The sequence below is a fragment of the Gobio gobio genome (genome assembly GCF_949357685.1).
Source record: "Gobio gobio genome assembly, chromosome: 6".
NCBI classification, from domain to species: Eukaryota; Metazoa; Chordata; class Actinopteri; order Cypriniformes; family Gobionidae; genus Gobio; species Gobio gobio.
In genome coordinates this window covers 39620484-39644156 of record NC_137102.1, presented here as the reverse complement: position 1 = coordinate 39644156, position 23673 = coordinate 39620484, and the positions used below count along the sequence as shown (strand labels likewise).

The following is a 23673-nucleotide window of genomic DNA, read 5'->3' as shown; positions in this document are numbered from 1 at the left end:
AGCCTCTGGCCAAAAAAATTTTTTTTTCCAGAAATAAAATGCATAATGCTCTCATCTCATCGGGACATGAGGGGGGAAAGTACGATAATTCTAATATTCTACCGGGTTTCTATTGATACAAAACTTGATGCTAAATCGCTGAAGTAACCCTTTAAGCAGTTGTGGGGTCTCAGACATCTATGTTGCTTTTGCTTTTTTAGTCCATTTCAATGTGAATTGTGGATACACCAAGATGGTACAGTATAACGATATTATCTCAGCAACATGTTAATACTAAATACTAAAATCTGTGAGTCAAGTCTCCTGTTCCCTTCACATGCGGACAGCTATTTGTATATGAGAGCTATTTGTATGACTAAGTAAAGCATTTATCAGGTTCCATTTCCATTCAGAATGCTGCCAGCTTGCCTATTTAGGCAGAATACAGCAAGGCATTTCAACAGGTTTAGGAAGAGAGACAAGTGATTTTCAAGATTTTGTTTTGTGCTCTACTTGAGCAGGTTTTCCTGCTTGAATGTTGATTATTTCCCCATATTCTCCATTGTTCCAACTCCTCTCTTCCCAGTCTGTCAGTTTCGCTCTGTTTAGTTCCTGTCTCTATGAAGCCCCTCCTGAAAAGCACAATGTGCTCTGATTGGTCGGCTGGAGCAGTGTGTTGTGATTGGTGTTTGGGAAATGTCCCGCCCCTTACCATAACCATCAGCTTCAACACACTCGTAACTAACTCAACCAGGCCCCGCCCCTTTATTATGCGTATTAATTATTTAAATGTGGAATATTGTGATGTTTTGGTTCCCGAAAGAAAACTCAAGACAACAATAGAGGCATTTCAGGGAGTTTCAGGGAAACACTGACACTGATATAGAGAAGAACTCCCGCTGGAGGGACATAAACAGCAACATTACACACTAAAGAAAGATGAACATGGAGAAAAGCAGAATAGGTTCTTGCCTCTGGATATATGAGGCTGAGAATCCTTGCAGACTGCCCAGTTTCTGGTTGATGAGGTCCAGTTCAGAGCGCAGGTACCGGGTCTGCTCTTGGTTAGTGCTTCCTTCCAGCTCTCTTAAAATCTTCTCCCTCAGATGCAGGTACTCGTCCCGGATGGAGTCCAGATCACGATGTACACCCTGACAAAACACACCAGAAACAGGTCATTATGTAAATGTACTCATGTAGTAATGCTGAAAATCCAAATATTGGCTGATAATCAGACTTGTTCGAGTGTGGGATTGTACCTGCAGCAGCACAAGCCTTTGGGAGCACTGTTGTACGCCGTTCTCCTTAAGAGGCACGTGGAGATGCTGAATCAAGCCGGCCTCCGCTCCCTCTAGTTTGCGTCTAAGAACACTCAGGTCTGACATGAGATTGACATTCAGCCCCGAGCTGACCGTCTTCCCAGTCGTCACCACCGTCTTCCCAGTCGTCACCACCGTCTTCCCAGTCGTCACCACCGTCTTCCCAGGTGGCGCAGAATCTGTTTCCACGTTCACCACAGTTTTCACTCCATTCTGCCCTGAAAGATAAATACAACTCCTTTGTAAAGTGACAGTCATCCTAAATCAGGGACGGGCAACTTCAGTCCTGTATATTAGTTCTAGCATGTGTGTGCAAGTGTCTTTGGTCTTACTATAGGTGGGCAGTTGGATCACCAGCTGGTCATAAAAGGTTTGTGCTCCTGCGTATTGCATCTCTATCCTTCTCTTGTCTTCATCGCCAAACATCTCAGAGCCAAGACTGTGACGCATAAACTCCTGGTAGTGAATCTCCAGGTTCTTAATAATGTTGCGATACTCCTCAGGACGCATTTGTGACAGCTAAAAGGAGACAAATGATTCTCTGAAGCAGCTGTTGATTGAGACATTGGTGAAACATAATTCCATGTGAAATGAATGGGAATCTATTTTTTTGTTAAAATAGAGACAAGGCATTTAAAATAATGTTTTTTGAAGGTAGATTAGTGTCATTTGGTGGGAGTAAAAAAATAAAAACTTATGTAATGCCCTAGATTCCTATATAGCTCTATATAAACTGGCTTATAAATTATCTAGTGTATTTAGGCATGAATACTTATCTGTATTAAGTTGTGGATTTGGATTTATTCTCAAAGGCTACTTTTTGTCAAGGTTTTGTTTGAAATGTTGATTTGAAGTGTCAGTTTTTGCATTAATTCTACAGTTAAACCTGAACACCCTGAGTTTTCAGATTTCCCATTAATTTCCTATGTCAGTCAATTTTGACCGCAAAGTAGCCAAGTGTGACTTTTTCCGATCCATTTAACATATCAAAATCATGTTAATGATTTGTTTTGTGTGCTCACATGGCTAATGTGACAAAAAGTGTCATACCATTTCAATGAAGCAAAAAAAAATTTAATTTCAAAACGTAAAAATTGTTCAGTCATTTTTGACCAAAGAGGCTCAGGTGTATTTTTATTTAAAGGAACGGTAAGCATCCAAAAGAAACTGGATGGCACTAAGCTCTGATGCTGCAGCTTCTCCTACCATTGAGAGCGTGAGGGAGTTGATGTGCTGAATGTCCTTCATGCAGTACTGCCAGGAAATCAGACTCTTGATGTTGATGTACAGCTGACTCCAGATGGACATGATGGCTTCATAGTACTGCTCGTTCCTGTCAGCCAATCAGTGAATTAGTGCATTTCTGTCACACTATCAATTGCTCTGTGATCTGTGTGCATGTCTGTTTTTGTCATACTTGTGTGCCAGACTGATGCTCAGAGGGTTCGGCGGTGGGATGATCAGACACACGGATGGTATCAGCATTTCCAGTCCTCCAGGTCCAGTGACATTCCACTTGCTGCGCTGCGTGTTGTCCTTCAGAATGCCTTCATTGTCCTTCAGAATGCCCTTCTGTAACACACACATGGTTGTCAGTGTTTCACATGCAGAAACATCAGATATATGTACATGCACTGTGCGGTTACATACAAAACGGGGGTTCCTGCTTCTGGAGAACTTAGTTCTAGCTTAAAACGACACCTGAAACAACTAACCATGGTCTTTGGGTTTACCTGCCCTGTGTGTCGGACTAGGGCTGGAGCTAACGGTGCGTTCAAGTCATGTCAAAACATGTAATCACGAGTGGGAAACCGTGGATTTTCTATGAGCTTCAAATTTCCGAGTTGGGGGCGTGTAATTGATGACATTTTTTTTTTGTTTAAATTGAATGTTTACTCATCTCAGAAACTGAAATAGTTATTATGTGCTTGGTATATGCACCAATTTTCTAGGAGCAGAGTAACACTTCGTTTTAGTGTTCTTGTTACACATGTTGCTTGTAGTTACTGTAATAATAACAGTAAATTATGCATAATTATATACAACTAACCCTAAACCAAACCCCAATCCTAACCCTAACTCTATAGTAAGTACATGTACAAGTACATTATGCATTTAAGTTACAAAGTACTTAACTGCATAATTACACTGAAACATGGACACCTTAAAATTGTACAGTTACAGCTTTACACTTTATTTTACAGTGTCCTTGTTACACGTTACATGTAGTTACTATAGTAATAACTATAAATTATGCATAATTACATGCAACTAACCTGAAACTAACAAACTAACAAATCCTAACCCTATAGTAAGTACATGTAGTTACTTAATATTACTCAGTACTTAAATGTATAATTACAGTGTAACAAAGACACCTAAAAATAAAGTGTAACCGTGAAACCAATAAACCTTGCTCTATTTTTGTTCCATTGAAGGAATTTTCCAACTTTTCATGTTTTCACTTTTATACGGTAGGGGGCGCTCTTGTGCAACTTCTGCAATAGTACAGAATCTCTGGATCAATTCACAGGCAAAAACAAGTTATAAAAGCTTTGCTTAGACATGGTGTAGTGATTTTCTCAGCTTTTTGTTCAAACTGGTGTTTTTTTTATTAAACTTACCCACATTCAAGTGTTGATTAAAAAAAGAATGCATTAAGCTAGAATGATACATTTTTCATTCGACAAAACATTTACAAAAAATTATCAAAGGGGTACTTCAGCGCTGGGAAGATGAATGTGTATTTAAAATGGGTCATTTATATAGCAGAATTGTGAAATAATTTTTGGTGCCTTCTAGACTGAGAAAAGACAGAAAATGTATTTTTGTCTCATGTGGATGAAAGACAACAACTCCCAGAATGCACTTGCTTCGCTGCTTAACGAGGCCACTCCCAAAGCTACGGCTACTGGTTATCACTTGCCCACCTTGACACTGCCCCCACCGTCGTTTGGTTTTCATAGTAATAAAATCATTTTGTTCAGTTAGAGAATAGACACTACAATTAAAAAACTGAACGTGTCTTTTCAATAAAGTGTGAGTGAGCCGAACGAAAGTCATGGCACAAACGCAGCAGGATTCAGATTTCATTCATCACAAGAGAGAAGAGCTGAGCAGAGCTGAGGTAAGCGCGGCAGTCATTCAGACGCGTGTCCAGTCTGGCGCATTTTCAGATCATGCCTATGGAAGCTTAACTTTCATAGGAATTCATTGAAAAGTTGAAACACTCACTTTACTCCGCACCACTCCGTTATGAATGCCCGAGCGGGCCGAGCAGAGCGGCCGTGCGCATTTATATTCTGTGAGTGAGATCCCACCCCTATGGGCAGGTTGAAAACATGCAGAACTAGCTCTTGCTACTGGCTGTAGTCTCTAGCCTCTGGCCCAAAAATCCTCAGATGACGCAAAATGACGATATTTGCATCATCGGAGGATTTTTCCCAGAAATGTAATTCATAATTCTCTCGTCTCAGGGGGACATGAGGGTGGAAAGTACGATAATTCGAATATACTACCGGTTTCTACTGATACAAAGCTTAATGCTAATCGCTGAAGTAACACTTCAACTATATTATCAATTGTATATAAAAAAAACATTGGCGGTGGAAGAATTAAGAAAAGGAACACCGCCATCTTGCTCCAACGAAAGTGACTGATGTCGTAATTACGATTTCCCAACTCATAAATACGAACTTGCTAGGAGGACTTTACACACCAACTCTGGGTCCTCCAAGGTAGAGCTGCACGATTAATCATTAAAAGATCGCAATCTTATTCCTAAATGACAGCGATTCTGCTCTCTGTCTATTAAACCTCTGACAAGTCCGATCACAGCGAACATTCAGATCTAATCCAGAGAGAGCCGTTGTCATGTATAGATATGACAGCTTCACGAGCAGTTTTTTCAGATATAATAGTTCAGATATAATCACTGATGTCTACGTTAGCGATCAAAATAGAACAAATCACCTTTAAAAAAGTAACTCAATGCTTAAAATAAAGATTGTATTGTTACATCGTTACACCAGTAGGTGTTAAGATGTATAGTTTGATGATTTGATTAGTGTAATCATATTTTTGGTTTTATTTTATTTTATTTGTATATTTTTGGTCTTGTATGTCTGTGTGGACCCCAGGAAGATTAGCAACCACTTTGTGGAAGCTAATGGGGATCCGAATAAAGAATAAGAATAACTAGGTGGCAACAAGTGACTCAAAAAAATGAGTCATTGAATCATTCATTCAAGAGATTCGTCCAAAAACACTGATTCATCCAGTAATGAAACAAGTGAAGTCTTTATGAGTGAATCATTGAATCATTCGCTATATATTCAATAGATATAACAAATCTATTGAATTAATGATTCAATGACTCACTCATAAAGACTTCAGTTATATATGTATGTATGAGGGATGTGACTCACCTGATCCTGTTTGAAGTCACACAGAGCTTTCACTATGACCTGTCCGCTGCTCTTCTCTTCTGGATAACGAGGCTTCAGACACACAATGTTCTTGGACTTGCTGACCAGCGTCTGCACCTGCCTCTTACTCTCCGTCATCTTCTCCTTCTCTTTCTACACAAACACACCAAAATGCACAGATTTCTGTGAGCACAGAGGGATTTGTGTAGCACATTCACATCATATTTACACATGAAACGGCATCACAGAACTTCACATGCTACGTGTTTGTTTAACTGTGTTGCTTTCGGCAGTCATATCTGCATCACCTCCAGGTTTCGGAGCATGTCTGTGAGATTCTCCATAGGTGTGCTCTTGTCACAGGAGAACTTCTTGCGGATTCCCTCGTGGTCTTTCTGCAGTCTGGTGTATGTCTCATTGGCCTCCTTGAAGAACTACAAGGGAATAACAACAAAAATAAACTTCTGTCATGATTTACTCAACTTCATGACTTAGTTACTTCCATAGAACACAAAAAGAGAAATGTTGAATAACAGACTGGTTGCTCTTTTCCATGCAATTACAATGAAAGGGGCTTTCAGACACACAATCCTGTAAGTGTGACTTTAGTCTTTATTATTTGTTTTATTAATATTAAATTAGCTTTTGGTTTTATATTTATATATCTTCATGTTTTAGTTTATTTGTATTAATTTCATCATGTGCTTTTGTCATTTTATTAGTGTTTTTTAATATGGCTATCTAGGTTTAATTGATGTTAATTTCACTTTAACTTCAAGCTTATTGCAGAGGCAAAACGTTTACCCTTTTCAACTAATAAGTATAATCTATTTGATTTTAGCTTACAGTTTACAGAAAAGTTTTTAATAGTTTTTGTTAACGACAGTAACCCTGTAATATGCAACGTTATTCCTTCAAATATTTAGTTGTGCATTGTGTCATCTATACTAAGACAGTAGCTTAATTATAACTGCATGTAAATATACTTGAAGAGAACAAAGAACTAAACATAATTGAGCATAAATCAAGGCACTTGCCATGTAAATTGGGCCAATTTTAGGAGGACTTAAGGCAAGAATAGGGTAAAAAAAAAAAAAATTCACCATACTTCCCCAGTTGATTGACTACATTAGGAATTGCCAACACTTTTTGTATTAAAAGTTGTCTAAAATGTTATGTTTAAATATGATAATGAGGCATTATATAATTAAATATGCACTATTTGCATATATTTTTAGAACAAAAAGTCAAAGGTTTTTACTTAGGGGATTTCTCTTTTTATCACTCCATAAATCAGAAAATACAGAAAAAAACATTTGTGTAGGAATAAAATAGTATAAATTGTATAAAATCAGGCAAATTGTATATGAACAAACACCTTGGTAAAAACCTTCATGATATGAATATGAGTTTTGGTGTTTGTAAGTGCTGCTTAAGTGGAGAAAAACTCATTCTGAGAAAATGGGTCTTTAAAAATATGTACTCTAATTGAAATCTGATGCAAATAGATAGAGTGCTATAAAAGATACACTTAACACTGTATTTGAGATGTTTTTTTTCCCACTAGTCTGAGAAAAAACTTTATGAAAAGCTAAAAAGGCCAAAATCTCAAAATTGAACAGCCTGTAGTATCTCGCCTTAAAAGCAGAAATGTGTAGCTTCTAATGTATACAATCCCTAACATTAAAATTCTGTTAAAACTTATTTATTATTTGATCTATTTTTCTTATTATTTTTACATTTTAGGGTCTCATCCATTACCTTGTTATGGCAACACATTCATAAAATTGGATATATAACTTATTTGAATTAGTTTAATATGTGTTTTTCCCACATTAAAAACCTGTTTATGTCTTGTGGCTATAATTTTTAAACCGTATTTTAAGATTTAGATTTTTTTTTTTCAACATTATGCCACAAGCGCTGCTGATTAAGCTTAGCTTGTATTGATCCCATAATATATATATATATATATATATATATATATATATATATATATATATATATATATATATATATATATATATTAGAATAATATACTTCATGTTTGCTGTGCAGCATCTGTTCAATATCACAGTCAATGGATCAGTCAGATTTCTCAGCCTAAGAAGAGGTGTGTAGTAAGACCAAAATCTTATTTAATTTCACAAATTTATTTAGTCAAAAGCGTTGAGGACATTAAGGACTTGCAGCAGGTATTTTAGGCTGCTGTCACTTTAAGTAATGTACAGATCTGATGCTGTAACTCACATCCGACGTGTTTCTCTACAGTTCACATTCTCATAAGGAGCTGTGAATATTTACATGAATATTCACTGATTCAGTATTCACTAACTCTAACCCTTCGCAATGACCAACAGTGAATCAAAGATCCCTATCCCAGCCAAAGACTTACTTGGCTGTAGGCGGCGTTCTCCTTCAGGTGCACATGGATGCACTTGGTGATCTGCAGTAACCAGCTCCATTGGGTTTGCAGTGTGTCCATGTAAGCCTGAAAGAAGCAGAGCAAAGAGCTTATTCACAGAATTCTAAAGCATTATGTAAACCAGATGCTTCAACACAACACACTAACGTAAGCCTACTTTTGTAAGCCTAATACAACAATCTAAAACAAATTTGAGTCTGCACACTAAGAGGTCCGAGCTAAATTATTTGATGAAAAATATTGTAAAATGGTAAACTATGGAAAATTATTGCTATGTGATTGTCAAAAAATTGAAAAGAGCTCATTATATGTGTCTCTCTGTCCTCTATTTATGGCTCAGTATCCATCTATGGGCTTTTATCTCTCGTTTTATTGTTTGCTTGAGAAAAATCACACTAGCAAACCTCCAATCGATAAGCAGCACAATATGATGTATTACAGCACAAATGAAACAAGCTTTTACAGCCTAAAGGTGTGGCCGCATTAATGTTGTACATCTGTAATGTTGAAGTTGCAATTTTGGTGCATTTGAAACCTATTCAATTTAAACGTCATATCAAATAACACAGTACTGTTAAATTAAAAACAAGTACACTACATTGTGCTTTAGTATGTTAGTCAACACATCAAAATAAGTGCACTTTAAAGCATGACAAATGATTATTAAAACATGATTTAAAATGTACTTTAAAGAAAAACTTTTTAAAAGTGTGTACTTAAATGGCCTTTTTTTGGATTAATATTATATTATCTTTAATTCAGAAGTATATAACACACTCAATACAGTCAAGTGTACTTTTTTTCAAATGGGAAATAGCTAATATTTTCACATTTTTGCATAATTGTGATTGATTGGAAATTGATTGGTGATTGATTGGAAATGGCGCACAATAAGAACAGTTCTGTTTGCTAGTGATTGTATATTTTTCTACTAATTTCAGTGCATGTGTCATAATTCATCTCCTGCACGCTTGTGTCTCTTCTTTAACAAAGAACACTACATTTAGAGTTTTGCTGGAAATGACATCGCAACTGAGGGAGAGCCGTGATTGGCTACAAATAATCACTGCTGTGATTCACAAGTTAAAATCTCTTTTTCTGGCCATTTCAACAGGAATTTGAAAATTTGACATGACGGTGAAAGATTTAACACTGGTTTCGTTGTGCCACAGAAACTGAAAGTGTCTCGAGTGTGGGCGGTTCTTCCTTCATCACTAATGGAGCAGAGGTTTCCTTACATGGATCTTATCTGACGCTGGATGCTGGTTCTTCAGGAGGTTGTCCACTTTCGTCTTCAGTTTATTCAGCTCTTTCTCTTTCTCTTCCAGATCACTCATCAGTTTCTAGCAGGAAAGACACATTTTATGAGCTAAAAGCATCAGGCACTTGCACGCAGTTTTAATAAATAGATGAATAAATAAAGTACAAGTATTTTTCATGTTGCAGTTAAGTAATGTTAACAAATTAAACCTTATTGCCCATCCTACGGTTACTAGATAGTTAGACCCAGCCTGACTTGCACAGACTTCAGACGACACCACCAATAGATGGGCTTACAATGCAAAGTAAGTGGATTGAGTGCGTCTGCTCACCGAGTAGCTCTCCTGCTTGCGGGGGATGTAGGTGTCGATGTTTTTATCACCCCAGTCGAAAACCAGCTCCTCCTCCTCTCTATCGTTGACCCACATGATGGCTCTGGAGATCTCCTCGATGATGCCCTGCAAGTCTCGCAGCTGAGCCACACGCAAATGAGACATTTTCTACATGTAGGGAAGGAGAAAAGATCCAAACATGTGAATGCAGTCATTGAGCCAACAGCAGGTACTAAACTAAACAAAGGGCTTTTATTAAATGAATGCATTTAAATTCATAGTGTTTACGTTTACTTTTGGATTCTTTTGACTTAAGTAATATACTGGTGTTTAATGGGTTAGTTCACCTTAAAAAATGTAAATTCTAGGCTTTCATTCACATTTGAACACTGATTGACACACACACATCAAGCACATTAAATATGGTCAAACCAATGAGGTTTGCTCTAGTGCGTCAACTATTGTGTGGACTTTCAATGGATGGACAGAAATAATGAGAGAAAAGTACAAATATCTTCCCTTGTGGTTAGAAGACAAACTTGCATACTCTTAGAGTTTATGTGACAGCGAGTTAACCGAATTAACCTTTAACCCTGATCAAAAGGCTTTGGTCACCTTTAAATGGCTCGTTCTGTTCGGACAGCTCTTTTATGTTGGCATGATCGCAGCAGACAATAAAGCCCTCCCTACACCAACCCCTAACCCTAACTGATACAAACTTTATTTATTAAACACTTTAGACACTTTATTTACACTTATCAAATATTTTCTTCATTTTCATTGAAAATAAATGCCTTTCCGATCTGATGTGATGGGAAAAGGGAGTTCGGCAAAAGGCGGATTCAAACTCGGGTCGATTTACATCAAAACTTTCCTTCAAACACTTTACCCCTACACTATTGATCCTGTTGATAATCCAGTGTCTTTTGTCAGGCCCAATCAGACATCAGTGGGCGGAGAGAGTGTAAATAGCCTCTGCCAACAAGGCAGGCCATGTGCACTCAGTGTAAATAGACACTCTATATAGTAAAATGGTGACACATGTACATAAGTATTCACAGCCTTTGCCATGACACTCAAAATTTAGCAGCATTGAAGGTCCCAATGAGAACAGTGGCCATCATCCGTAAATGGAAGAAGTTTGGAACCACCAGGACTCTCCCTAGAGCTGGCCGCCCGGCCAAACTGAGCAATCAGGGGAAAAGGGCCTTAGTCAGGGAGGCGACCAAGAAGCCGACGGTCACTCTGACAGAGCTCCAGCGTTTCTCTGTGGAGAAAGGAGAACCTTCCAGAAGAACAAACATCTCTGCTGCACTCCAATCAGGCTTGTATGGTAGAGTGGCCAGACGGCACATGACAGCCCACCTGGAGTTTGCAAAACGGCACCTGAAGGACTCTCAAACCATGAGAAACAAAGTTCTCTGGTCTGATGAAACAAAGATTGGCCTGAATGGCAAGCGTCATGTCTCAAAGAAACCAGGCACAGCTCATCACCTGGTCAATACCATCCCTACTGTGAAGCATGGTGGTGGCAGCATCATGCTGTGGGGATGTTTTTCAGCGGCAGGAACTGGGAGACTAGTCAGGATCGAGGGAAAGATGAATGCAGCAATGTACAGAGACATCCTTAATGAAAACCTGCTCCAGAGCGCTCTGGACCTCAGACTGGGGCAAAGGTTCATCTTCCAACAGGACAGCGACCCTAAGCACACAGCCAAGATAAAAAAGGAGTGGCTACGGGAAAACTTTGTGATTGTCCTTGAGTGGCCCATCCAGAGCCCAGACTGGAGAGTCTGGAAATCTTAAAATGGCTGTGCACTGAAGCTCCCCATCCAACCTGATGAAGCTTGAGAGGTCAAAGAAGAATGGGAGAAACTGCCCAAAAATAGGTGTGCCAAGCTTTGAGCATTATACTCAAAAAGACTTCAGACTGTAATTGGTGCCAAAGGTGCTTCAACAAAGTATTGAGCAAAGGCTGTGACTACTTTTGTACATTTTTTATTTGTAATACGTTTGCAAAGATTTCAAACAAACTTCTTTCACGTTGTCATTATGGGGTATTGTTTGTAGAATTTAGGAAACAAATAATGAATTTAATCCATTTTGGAACAAGGCAGTAACATAACAAAATGTGGAAAAAGTGAAGCACTGTGAATACTTTCCGGATGCACTGTATATATTTTCAGAATTTGCTGAGAACAATGGACAAAGGTAAATCATCAAAGACGGAGCGTGTGTATGGCTGGGCAAGGCTCAGAATGAGAATCTGTGTTTTAGTGTTTGGTTATCTGACCTGTAAATTGTCCCACTCCTGGTCCAGAGAGTGGAGTCCACCCTTATCTCGGCTCTGCATCTGAAGCACAAACACACTCTGTCACACTCAGAGTAAAACAACACACAGATACTTTCACATATTTTATCATAATCATAAATCATGAATAAGGCATCTCATTTCAAATGCTTAAACACTTCAAATTCATCCTGTGAAAACCGTTTTGATATTGGACACTGCGTTACCATGGGTTTTACTGCATTTTAGCAGTTCAATTTTGTGATATCAACAACTCTAGAACACAACTTGGCTTTGATTTTCTAGCATGTTATTTTGTAAAATATATATTTTGTATAAAATTTGTCTTTAGTTTAGTACATTTGCCTTACAGTAAACTTCAACTTCTATAACCCTCTTACATGGTCATTTGTGTAAGCGCTTTCACTTCTGCAATAATCTGACAAGTGTCTTCTTTAACAAGCTAAGGTCTGGATTCAAAGCATTCATGAGCTACAATCACTTTCAGAATGACAATGAATGATAAAATCAGTAACAGCCAATCAGAAACCCTGCTGTGAACATTATGGTTATCATTATAGTTATCGTTCTTGGTGTGAACAGGCCTTTACTATCCCAGTTCAAACAACATCATGTTACGGTTCTGAATTGTAATTTTAAAGGCATTCTCAGTTCTGTTCAGCAGTAAAGCGCGACTACATTCGCATGAGCATGTGTGAAAGAGCTTTCAGTCCTCGTACCAGCTCATCCCGAGCTCTGTCCACCTCCAGGCTTCTCTGGATGGAGCTGTGGAACTTGTTGTGATTCAGGATTTGTTGGCTGATGGTCTCTGTATCTTCGCCGAAAGGTGCGGTCTCGATGAGTCTCTGCAACACACAAACAAACACACGTAAACAACACACGCCCACAAACACAACCATCTGATGTGCAATCTTCCATTTTTGAAATGCAAATAACCCTAAACTTCAGTGTAACCACAGAAACTTACTCAGTGAATTCTAACAGCACAATATAATTACAGAAATGTCTGTTTTATCCTCACAAATCTCAAACCTGCACTCAAAAGTCTTTTTTTGTTGCTATATATTATGATTAATGCACTACATATTCAAGTCATGTATTTTCTGTTTTGTTGTTACTTATTTCAATTAGTTTCAAGGCCTCTTATTCTGCATCCCAAATTGGAACTAGTACTCGTAATTACAGCTTGTAAACTGGGAATTTTCTGAAAGCTCCGACTTGTACCACCTGACCACTGCAGATTGATTTTGGCATTGACAGTGTTGCCACAGAAAGAGTTATTAGAGTAATTACAGAATCTGTCCAGAACTACAAACACAAAGAGAAAGTGTTTAAAAACTACAAACATGGTGGATGTGTGAGATTGACGGTTAAGTAGAGAGGTTTAGAAAAAGAGGTTTGAGTTATTAATAACAAAGACTTTATCTATAGGAAGACGGTGCACTCCGATTACTTATGAATGGGAGAAAGTGCAATGTCCAATATGGCGAATAAGCCCCACCTTCCAAATGAAAGAGCCAATCGTTGATTAGTAAAGTCATCGCGTTACTGCAGCTGCCGTTAGAAGCTCCGGTTGCTATAGAAACAGGCAGTGTTCTGAGTCATGCGCTTAGGACTGAGCATGCGCATTAGCTTTGTCCATTTTTTTGTCATGATTCGAGCATTTAGAAACCAAATTTATGAGACAGTTCTTGTCAGATTTCATTGGGGATTTCAAATATGAAATTTAATTGTAAGCTTGGCGAACAGTTTGGAGAATTTGATGTTTCCCCATTCAAAGAGATTCAAAGATGGCCGCCGAGTGAAACGACTTGTCTTAAAGGGACTTTATAAAAAATCAATATCTAACCTGATGAAAAATGTCATCTGCAACAACATTTGTGAATCTTTCAAAAGGTAAGTTTGGGCATAAGACCCATGACTGGCAGATCAAAATGCTACTCTCTTTACACCATTTAGTGTGTACATGAGGATGGGAACTGTGTCAGGATGATTGACAGGCCGGTTTACGGTGACAGAATTCGTGTAACTATGTGACAGATGCAAATATGACATGGTAGTTTGTCCTGAAGCTTGAATACTCTTCTGCTGCACACTCAGAAGTACATAGGGCACACTACAAATATGCGAACTGGGACGCTGCACTATCTGGTGTTCTGTTCCGTTGTTGTAATATTCACGTCCTGTTTTTCTTCCTGTTATTCACTGGTTTCCATGCGCACAAATTGCCTTCACCTGCGTGCCTTTCCTTAGCTGACTGTCAGGAATTGTCTAAGCATGTTTTCCTTTGTAGGGGTTTCCTCATGTATCCTGATTCATCCTCTTATTTCATTGAAAGCTGTTTGAAAACAGGTTAATAATTAGTGCGCTTTATGGCATTGTCATTCATGCCCTGTAGGTGTCAGTGCTCATTAACATCAGCTGTGGACTGAAGCGCTCGCTCACGCTGATCTCAGAGCAGTCAGAGGTGTCTTATATAATGTCTGGGAATGAGGCTCAGGGTCCGCGGGACGGGTGAGTGGCGGCACTGTTGTTTTAGTAGCCTGCAGAGATATTTCAAGCATTCACTCTGACAGAGATCAGAATGTTAAATCACTGCAAGCTAGTTTCACCGGACTCACTCTCACTGCTTTTGTCCCTGTTTCTTTTGCTGCAGACACTCCCTGTTTTCCTCCTCCCCCTTCCTGCTCGGGAGAAACAATGTGTTCTCTGTCTAAACTCTGTGTGTGTGTGTGTGTGTGTGTGTGTGTGTGTGTGTGTGTGTGTGTGTGTGTGTGTGTGTGTGTGTGTGTGTGTGTGTGTGTGTGTGTGTGTGTGTGTGTGTGTGTGTGTGTGTGTGTGTGTGTGTGTGTGTGTGTGTGTGTGTGTGTGTGTGTGTGTGTGTGTGGACTGGTAATCCCTACGTTATGGGGACAAAATGTCCCCCCAAAGATGGCAATATCCGAAATCCTCATCCTTGTGGGGACATTTTTTGGTCCCCATGAGGAAAACATCTTATAAATCAGACTAAGTGATGTTTTTTGAAAATGTAAAAATGCAGAATGTCTCCTGTAATGGGTAGGTTTAGGGGCATGGGCAGTGTAAGGGGATATAAAATACCGTTTATACAGTATAAAAACCATTACGCCTTTGGAAAGTCCCCATAAAACCCAACAAGTGTGTGTGTGTGTGTGTGTGTGTGTGTGTGTGTGTGTGTGTGTGTGTGTGTGTGTGTGTGTGTGTGTGTGTGTGTGTGTGTGTGTGTGTGTGTGTGTGTGTGTGTGTGTGTGTGTGTGTGTGTGTGTGTGTGTGTGTGTGTGTGTGTGTGTGTGTGTGTGTGTGTGTGTGTGTGTGTGTGTGTGTGTGTGTGTGTGTGTGTGTGTGTTTGTGTGTGTGTCACAGGTGGATGATAAATGTGCAACATTTTTTTACTTGATTTAAGCTATTAAAAAAAAATTGTTGTTGGTATAAATGAATGTATTTTGATTCAGCAATATTATATAATAATTTTGACTTGAATAAAACCAGTAAATTTAGATGGTATCATTTTTTATGTTTCTGAAGCTGCAGGATTCTGGATAAATTGATCACAATATTTTTGTTTCAAATTGAGATTATGACTCTCCAACAATTCTGAACAGACTAACTAAACAAAATAGCATGCAATTTACTACAGGTTCTGACAAAATGTTATTTGCTGCAGTCTATTTAAGAGTATTTAAGTCATTTGGAATTTTTTTATCGGTTTGGATGAATGATTCAATGATTCACTTATAAAGACTGCACTTGTTTCATTACTGGATGAATCAGTGTTTTTGAACAAATCTCTTGAATGAATGATTCAATGACTCATTCATAAAGACTTCACTTCTTTCATTACTGTGCTGCGTTCCAGTTTGTTTTTATTATGCTCTTCACTCGCTAAAATCCGATGTGCGTCATTGCTTACGTTGCATGAGTGCCCACTACTGGTGGAACCTTTGCAATGGACTGAACTGGAACGTCCTAAGCCCTTGATCACTTGGAATCCACTATAAAGGTTTTTTTCCCCCCTTACGAAATAGTTAAATGTGGCATTCTATATGTATATAGGTGTTTGGGTTGTTTTAAATGTTTTTTAAAAATAATTTAAATATCATAGAGCTGTTTGTGGTGGGCTAAATTAAACGTGATATGCGGTGATGTCACAATCGTGTTGAATTGTGGTATATGAAGCTGCCTGAAGTGTACATATGAAGTAGACACAATCGAGGGAGCAAGGGTCTGTCCATATAAACTTCCCTCGTCCACTTCACGAAGTGGAACGCACTTCAAAATGGCGACGGGATTCCCCCGAGGGGAAGTGCTTAGGGAAGTTAGCAAGTGCGTGTCTAAAAGTGTAGTGGAAAGCAGCCCTGGATAAATCAGCGTTTTTGAACAAATCTCTTGAGTTAATGATTCAATGACTCACTCATAAAGACTTCACTTGTTTCATTGCTGGACGAATCAGTGTTTTTGAACGAATCTCTTGACTGAATGATTCAATGACTCACTAATAAAGACTTGACTTCTTTCATTACTAGATAAATCAGAGTTTTTAAAAAGAATCTCTTGAGAGAATGATTCAATGACAAAAACATTTTTAACACCTGTCGCCACCTACTGGTGAAATGATGTAATCGATATATAATCTTTATTTGAAGCATCGAGTTACCTTTGATCGCTATTGTAGACATCAGTGTTTATATCTGAACTATAAACTTTTATCCCAGTTCTTCTGTGATAATCTGAATGATTGTAAGACAGAAATAATGATTCTGTGTGAATGAAAAGAGCTGTTTCATATCTATACATGACAACGGCTCTCTCTGGATCAGATCTGAATTGCTGTGATCGGAGTCATCAAAGGTCTAATAGACAGAGAGCAGAATCACTGTCATTTAGGAATAAGATGGTTTGACTCGAGATCAAGATCTTTTAAAGGTTAATTGTGCAGCTTTATAGGTTACAATTTTTTTTAGTGTATACAGTTACTGTTAAAAAAAACAATCATGCGAGCAAAGAGCTCAACTCTAGCTTAATCACTGGAGTGAATTTGGGGAGGAACTATGTATGACTATGCAGACAGCTCAAGTAACTCCTTTGTTTAAAAGGGAAAGAGTGAAAACTTTGAAATTGCCAGTGGTGTGGGAGTGTCCCAGCAGAGCCGGGAGTGTCTCCTGCTGTGGGTGTGTGTGTGTGTTTGTGTGTCCTTCGCTACACTAACACAAGTAACAACAAGTCAGGAAGTCTCCCACACTCCTACCCTCTCTCCCTCTTTTCTGTGGAAATGCGTCACACTTCAGAGGGTCAGACTCTGAGATAAGCCTGAATCTCATTACTCCGGCAGACACTGAACCAGTCAGGACAGGAGGAGGCCGAGGTGAGAGTGAATTCCAGAGCAGTGCTGTCAATATTGGCTGTGCTGTCTGTAAACCCTACACATGTCATCAGCGAGGTGAGAGAAATCACACTGATGATCTCCAGACGGCTCAGGAGATCGGCTGTGCTAGTTCACATACACTGAAAAATATGGTACCCTAAAAATATCTAAATTAACTGGTTTTATTAAAGTCAAAAATATGAGTTAATATTGCTTAATCAACGTAAATACATACATTTACAGCAACATAAAAAATAATTATGAGTTAACCTTTTTAAAGTATTTTTTTACAGAAGCTCAGGGAAGCTCTAAGTTAGAATTGGTTTGGGTCAATCAACAGGAAACATTTTACACTTATATTGGAGGCTTATTTGGCAAATATTCAATAGATGCTGTAGAGCATAGCATGTATTTTACATGCAATCTTCATTTGCAGCAAATCAGCATATTAGAATGATTTCTGAAGAATCATGCGACACTGAATACTGGAGTAATGATGCTGAAAATTCAGCTTTGATCACAGGAATAACAATTACACTTTACTTTATATTCACAGAGAAAACAGCTATTGTAAATTGTAATAATTGTTCACAATATTTGACAGTATTTTTGATCAAATAAATGTAGCCTGGGTGAACAGAAGAGACTTCTTTCAAAAACAGTATACAATCTTAATTCTAGTAAACTTTTAATCAGTAGTGTAAGTCTAACAACCAATGTTATTTTAGTTTTTTTTTGTTTGTTTGTTTGTTTTATCAGAATTTTGAATGAGCATTTATTCTTTATATTTCTAGTTTTCATATTAATTTTTGCACATTTTTTAGTCATTTCGTTATGTGCTTTTGTACATTTATTATTTTCATTTCAGTTTCAGTTTTAATGAGTTTCCAGTAAATCATTTTAGTACAACTTATTTCAGTTTATTGCCAAGGTACAATATTTATATTTTATTTTATTTCAGTTTTATTTCAGTTAACATAATTTTTTATAGTTTTAGTTAACAGTAGCAACTGATGGTCAAGTACCACCAATGTACCAATATCACAAATAATCTGCAATGGTTCTATAAAATTAATGAGTGTTTTTTTCCCAAAAAAACTACTGATATCTCCAGGTTGAGATTACTGCCATTGCTGTGTGAGAATTAAAATCTATATTGCGTGCCCTATAAAAGTGCAATGCAATGAAACGACACGACAGCTAAATGAATGACTCGTTAGAAGGTAGATTGACTGTGTTCATTTCTATATGCAGTGAATGACTCTGTGCCAGAGAAGAGAAGGTTATTTTAGACCTTTTTCTGGTTGATCCAGGACATTGCCTCTTGGAAGCTCTTGCTGGGATCCTCCCATCCGCTCATACCGCTCATCCCACCCATCCCACCCATACCGCTGGTCCTGCGGAGAGTCGTGCCCGTGATGGAGTTACGGATCTCTGTGTGTAAGATTGTACACTCGTCCACACTGGAACACACAATCAATAACAATCATGTCAAAAATATTTGGGTATTTGTTCAACAAGTTGCGTTAAAAATAAGAGATTATCATTGTGAATCACAACTGTAATTTTCTTTTTGCCAATCACGACTCTCCCTCATTAGTGATGTAATTTCCACCAAAACTATATATTTTGCGTTCTTTGTAGCAGAACACACTTGTGTCGGTAGCAAGATGAATGATGACACATGCATTGAAATGTTTTGAAAAGTCATTTTTACAATTATGCAAAAATGTGAAAATATTAGCTATGAAATTAGCTTTCCCTTGTGAAACAGAAGTGCATTTAACTGTATTGAGTGTTCAAATATAATATTTACTGAATCTGTACTTGCAAATAATGTAATATGAATCAAACAAAAAACATTTTAAATTCACTTTCATGACTTTTTTAAATGTGCACTTTCTAATAATTTCAAATAAAAAATACTTTAAAGCATTTTTAAATCATTATGTTGTAATAATAATTTGTCGTGCTGTAAAGAAGTGCACTTATTTTGATGTGTTGACTAACATACTAAAGCCCAATGTAGTGTATTTGATTATATTTGAACTGTAGTGTGTTTTTCAATATATTTTTCTTAAATATATAAAAATATATACATGCATATATATATATATGCATGCATGTACTTAAGTGGGTCAAAAAACACTTTTAAAGTTCAACTAATTGGCTATAATATACATTTAAACTATAATACATTTTAATTTCAACTGCAAATAACATGTTCACACTATATATAAGTATATTTTTATAAAGTGTATTATTTCTATAATAAGCATGCTAAAGTTGTCACAAGGGTTAGCAAGTGGCTCAGACATTGTCTTCTTAAAATAAAAGTAATTTCTACCATATTATTTTTATATCATCATAAATCATTCCAGATGTTGTGGAAATGGCATTTGTTGGTTCAGAAAAAAGTGGTTATTTTTATGATTCATGTAAATCCACTGTTGTTGGACAAATTTATTTCAAGTTTATTTTCTAAAAGTAACTGTCGTTGAAGAAACACCCATTCTTGCTGAACAGATGTCACAATATATTCCTGGTTACTGACGTTTACTCATAGTGGGCTGGGCTGCATCTACTGAAGTGAGCCGGTTCCGTTTGTTTTTGTCACAACATATATACACACACACACTGATGTACCTGCGCACAATGTTCTCATAGGGCAGACCGGCGTTGCGTAACTCGATGGCACAAATCTTCATCTGCTCTATGGCCTCTGCAGCCGCCATCATGTTCTTGTCCACTTCAGCTGCCGGTCCCATCTGCAGCAAAAGACATATAAAAACACCAGAAGAGTCAATAAAAGCTCCAATCACTGTCTGCGTGTGTGTGTGAGTCGCATGCATAAAAGTGAAAGTGTGTGTGAACCACACTCACATTCTCGAGGAGGTTCTGCGCTCGCGTCAGGAAGCCAAAACAATCCTGGGAAAGCATCTGAGCTCTTTTTTGAGCAGACATCGATGACATGCTAAGAAAACAGAAATAATATTCTTAAGAGGTTACACTTTGGCAGGAATGCATTAGTCAAGGTATTTAAAAGAAAACTCCATTTTCATAGGTAACACTTTATTTTAGGGATCAATTCTCACTAATAACTAATTGCTTATTAGAATGCATATTACTAGGATATTAGTGCTTATAAAGCACATATAAATGTCTTATTCTGCATGACCATATTCTACATCCCTTAACCTAAATTTAACAACTACCTTACTAGCTATAAATAAGCAGTCATTTGGAATTAAGTTGAAAAAAAAAGTCATAGTTAATAGTGAGAATTGGACCCTAAACTAAAGTGTGACTATTTCATGTTCTGTTGAATAGATGTATCATTTCCATCTTCCATAATTAGAAGACAGAACATTTCCTCAAATGGGAATAGTAGTTGACATGTTGTAAAGCCATACTTTATGAATTACATAATTTACATTTCATTTTAATACATGCATTTACATGCAAAGTCCATATGCACCGTGCATTAACCATCTTCTGGGATTACACTTTATTTGGTAACACTTTATTTTAAGGTGACACACATGAACTTACTACAGTAATAACAGTAAATTTTGCATAATTACTAACCCTAACCGTAACTCTATAGTAAGTACATGTAGTTAATTAATATTGCACAGTACTTTAATGTATAATTACACTGTAACAAGGACACCTTAAAATAAAGTGTAACCCTTTATTTTAAGGTGGTGTAGTAACATTGTAGCCTACTTGCTAGTAGGCTAATATTAATAACTACATGTACTTACTATAGGGTCTGATTAGAGTTACTTGTAATTATGCACAATTCACTGTTATTAGTACATGTAACGTTACTAAATAAAAGTAAATAAAGTGTTACCTTTTTCTGTCATTTGTTTCTTAGTGTGATTAATGGACTACAACGTATTTCACTACAGAATATAAAATACATGCATTAAAAAGTAATTTGTAACGATTATACACGTTTTGTAACTTAATCTAATACTTTGGAATACTAATAAGGTATGTACAAAGGGTCCACCAAACTTAGGACTTGGCTTTCCTCTGCATTTCCTGTCTCGCGCTATAATATAATCATATTTTGTATCGTTAAAATCTTACTCTTTCATTTACAGTATCTGGACACTTAATTGTGTCATTTAAGTATCCACCTCTTAGATGTTTCACCATTTTTTCCTTATATTGCAAAATATAAAATAAACACTTGTTGACATGCAGTAAAGGTGAATATATAACTCGGATAAGATAAGAAATACTCGAGTTCATACTTGTACATCCGAGTTTATTTCAGACTTTGTTAATAAATAGCACTTGATACTTGATACTTCAGTAATGGAAACTTACCCAATTGTTCCCCCTCCTCCTCCTCCTCCCTGTGAGTTTTTGGAGAAAGTGCGTGAAGTGGTCTGTGTGTAGCCGCCATCGTTGAATTCGGAATGGTATCCGTTTCCACTCATGTACAGCTGCGCTCCGTCATTGCGGGGTAAACTCATAGACTGAAACCCGTAGCCCACTGAGGTAAGGTCGGGCCGGGAGTTGGATCTGCGGCTGAGCTGGTGGAGCCTGGTCTGAGATCCGGACAAACTCATCTCTTTAGAAACTGCAGCAGCACGTCAACGAGTAGTGTCAGCGAAACAAGCGCAATGAAAGCTGTAAAAAAGTCCTACTCTCCAGTTCTCCTGTTCTTTCACGTCTTTGCCCGTCCGTGAGTCTCGAGATACTGGCCCTTGCGCGCTGGATAGTTCCGGTTTTGCAGTTAGACCACACCTGCACAGACTCACTGCCGCTCGCCTTGAGCTCCCATGCTTCCATGAGAGGTGCGGCTCGTGAGGTGTTTCTGACAACCCCCCCCCCCCCCCACTTTCCCACGGAATTCTCTCATACGGTCAATTTTTTTTTTTTTCTTGCTACATTTTTTTTTCATCACTTAAACTTCACCCAACTTTGTTAAGATGAAATAGAAGATGTAGGCTACTGCATTTCCCTATTTTTATTCATTTTAATTAATTATTCATTCGTTTTTCAAGGCTTCAAATACTGTGTATAGAACACTACTTTAAAGATGTATTTCACTACAGAATACAAAATACATGATTTAAAAAGTAATTTGTAACGATTATACACGTTTTGTAACTTAATCTAAATACTTTGTACTTTGGAATACTAATAAGGTATGTAACACAAAGGGTCCGCCAAACTTAGGACTTTATTTTCCTCTGCATATTATTTTAAACAACATCAGTTTTCCACAATATTTCTTGAAGCAAAAAAATGCAGACAATCTTTGGAGAAAAAAAAGAGTATTTATAAATAATAATAATATACAAATGCATCTCAATAAATTATAATGTCATCGAAAAGTTCATTTATTTCAGTAAACTCAACTTAATAGGTGAAACTAATATATTATATAGACTCATTACATGCAAAGTGAGATATTTCAAGCCTTTATTTGTTATCATTTTGATGATTATGGCTCACAGCTTATGAAAACCACAAATTCAAAATCTCAGAAAATTTGAATATCATATGAAATCAATAAAAAAAAAAAGGATTTTAAATACAGAAATGTCGGCCCTCTGAAAAGTATAATCATGCATATGTACTCAGTACTTGATGCAAAATTTGCTCTCATCAGAAGAGAGGACTGGACCACTGAGCAACAGACAAGTTCTCTTTTTCTTTAGCCCATGGGTAAGATGCTTCTGGCGACATTTGAAGCCCATGTCCAGGATCCGTCTGTGTGTGGTGGCTCTTGATGCAGTAACTCCAGCCTCAGTTCACTCCTTGTGAAGCTCCCCCACACATTTGAATGGCCTTTACCTGATAATCCTCTCCAGGCTGCGGTCATCCCTGCTGCTTGTGGACCTTTTTCTTCCACACTTTTCCCTTCCACTTGCAAATGGCCTATTTGAACCTTTTCTGTCTGGATTTCGCTCGTCACATAGCACTGAAACTGCTATTCTTCGTTTGGCTAATGATATTCTTCTGTCTATGGATTCAGGGTTAATAAACATCTTGATTCTTTTGGATCTTAGCTCTGTTCGACACAGTCTGCCATGACATACTAATTTCTCGCCTTTCTGATATCGGTATCACTGGTTAAGCTCTTTCCTGGCTCATCTCCTACATCAGTGACAGAAAATATTATATCACCATACAAGGCTATACATCTGCCAATGCTCCACTTTCACAGGGTGTTCCTCATGGCTCAGTTCTTGGTCCAGTTCTGTTTATCAT

The 23673-nt window shown here is 37.6% G+C and overlaps 1 protein-coding gene across 2 annotated transcripts in view; it reads right to left on the bottom strand.

Annotated features, from left to right (window-relative positions):
- The window catches only part of dspa (desmoplakin a), a 33129-nt gene extending 10863 nt beyond the window's left edge, over window positions 1-22266 (bottom strand). For both annotated transcript variants that reach the window (XM_079820385.1, XM_079820386.1), the window contains exons 1-16: window positions 21778-22266; window positions 20317-20407; window positions 20080-20201; window positions 18728-18896; window positions 12773-12898; window positions 12036-12095; window positions 9743-9910; window positions 9389-9493; window positions 8121-8216; window positions 6034-6159; window positions 5726-5878; window positions 2716-2870; window positions 2505-2631; window positions 1631-1817; window positions 1239-1516; window positions 952-1130 (exon numbers count right to left, since the gene is read on the bottom strand). In XM_079820385.1, coding sequence (XP_079676511.1) covers window positions 952-1130; window positions 1239-1516; window positions 1631-1817; window positions 2505-2631; window positions 2716-2870; window positions 5726-5878; window positions 6034-6159; window positions 8121-8216; window positions 9389-9493; window positions 9743-9910; window positions 12036-12095; window positions 12773-12898; window positions 18728-18896; window positions 20080-20201; window positions 20317-20407; window positions 21778-22022 — 2387 coding nt within the window. In that variant the 5' untranslated portion in view covers window positions 22023-22266. The remainder of the gene's footprint in view (window positions 1-951; window positions 1131-1238; window positions 1517-1630; window positions 1818-2504; window positions 2632-2715; window positions 2871-5725; window positions 5879-6033; window positions 6160-8120; window positions 8217-9388; window positions 9494-9742; window positions 9911-12035; window positions 12096-12772; window positions 12899-18727; window positions 18897-20079; window positions 20202-20316; window positions 20408-21777) is intronic.
- Window positions 22267-23673: the final 1407 nt, after the last annotated feature.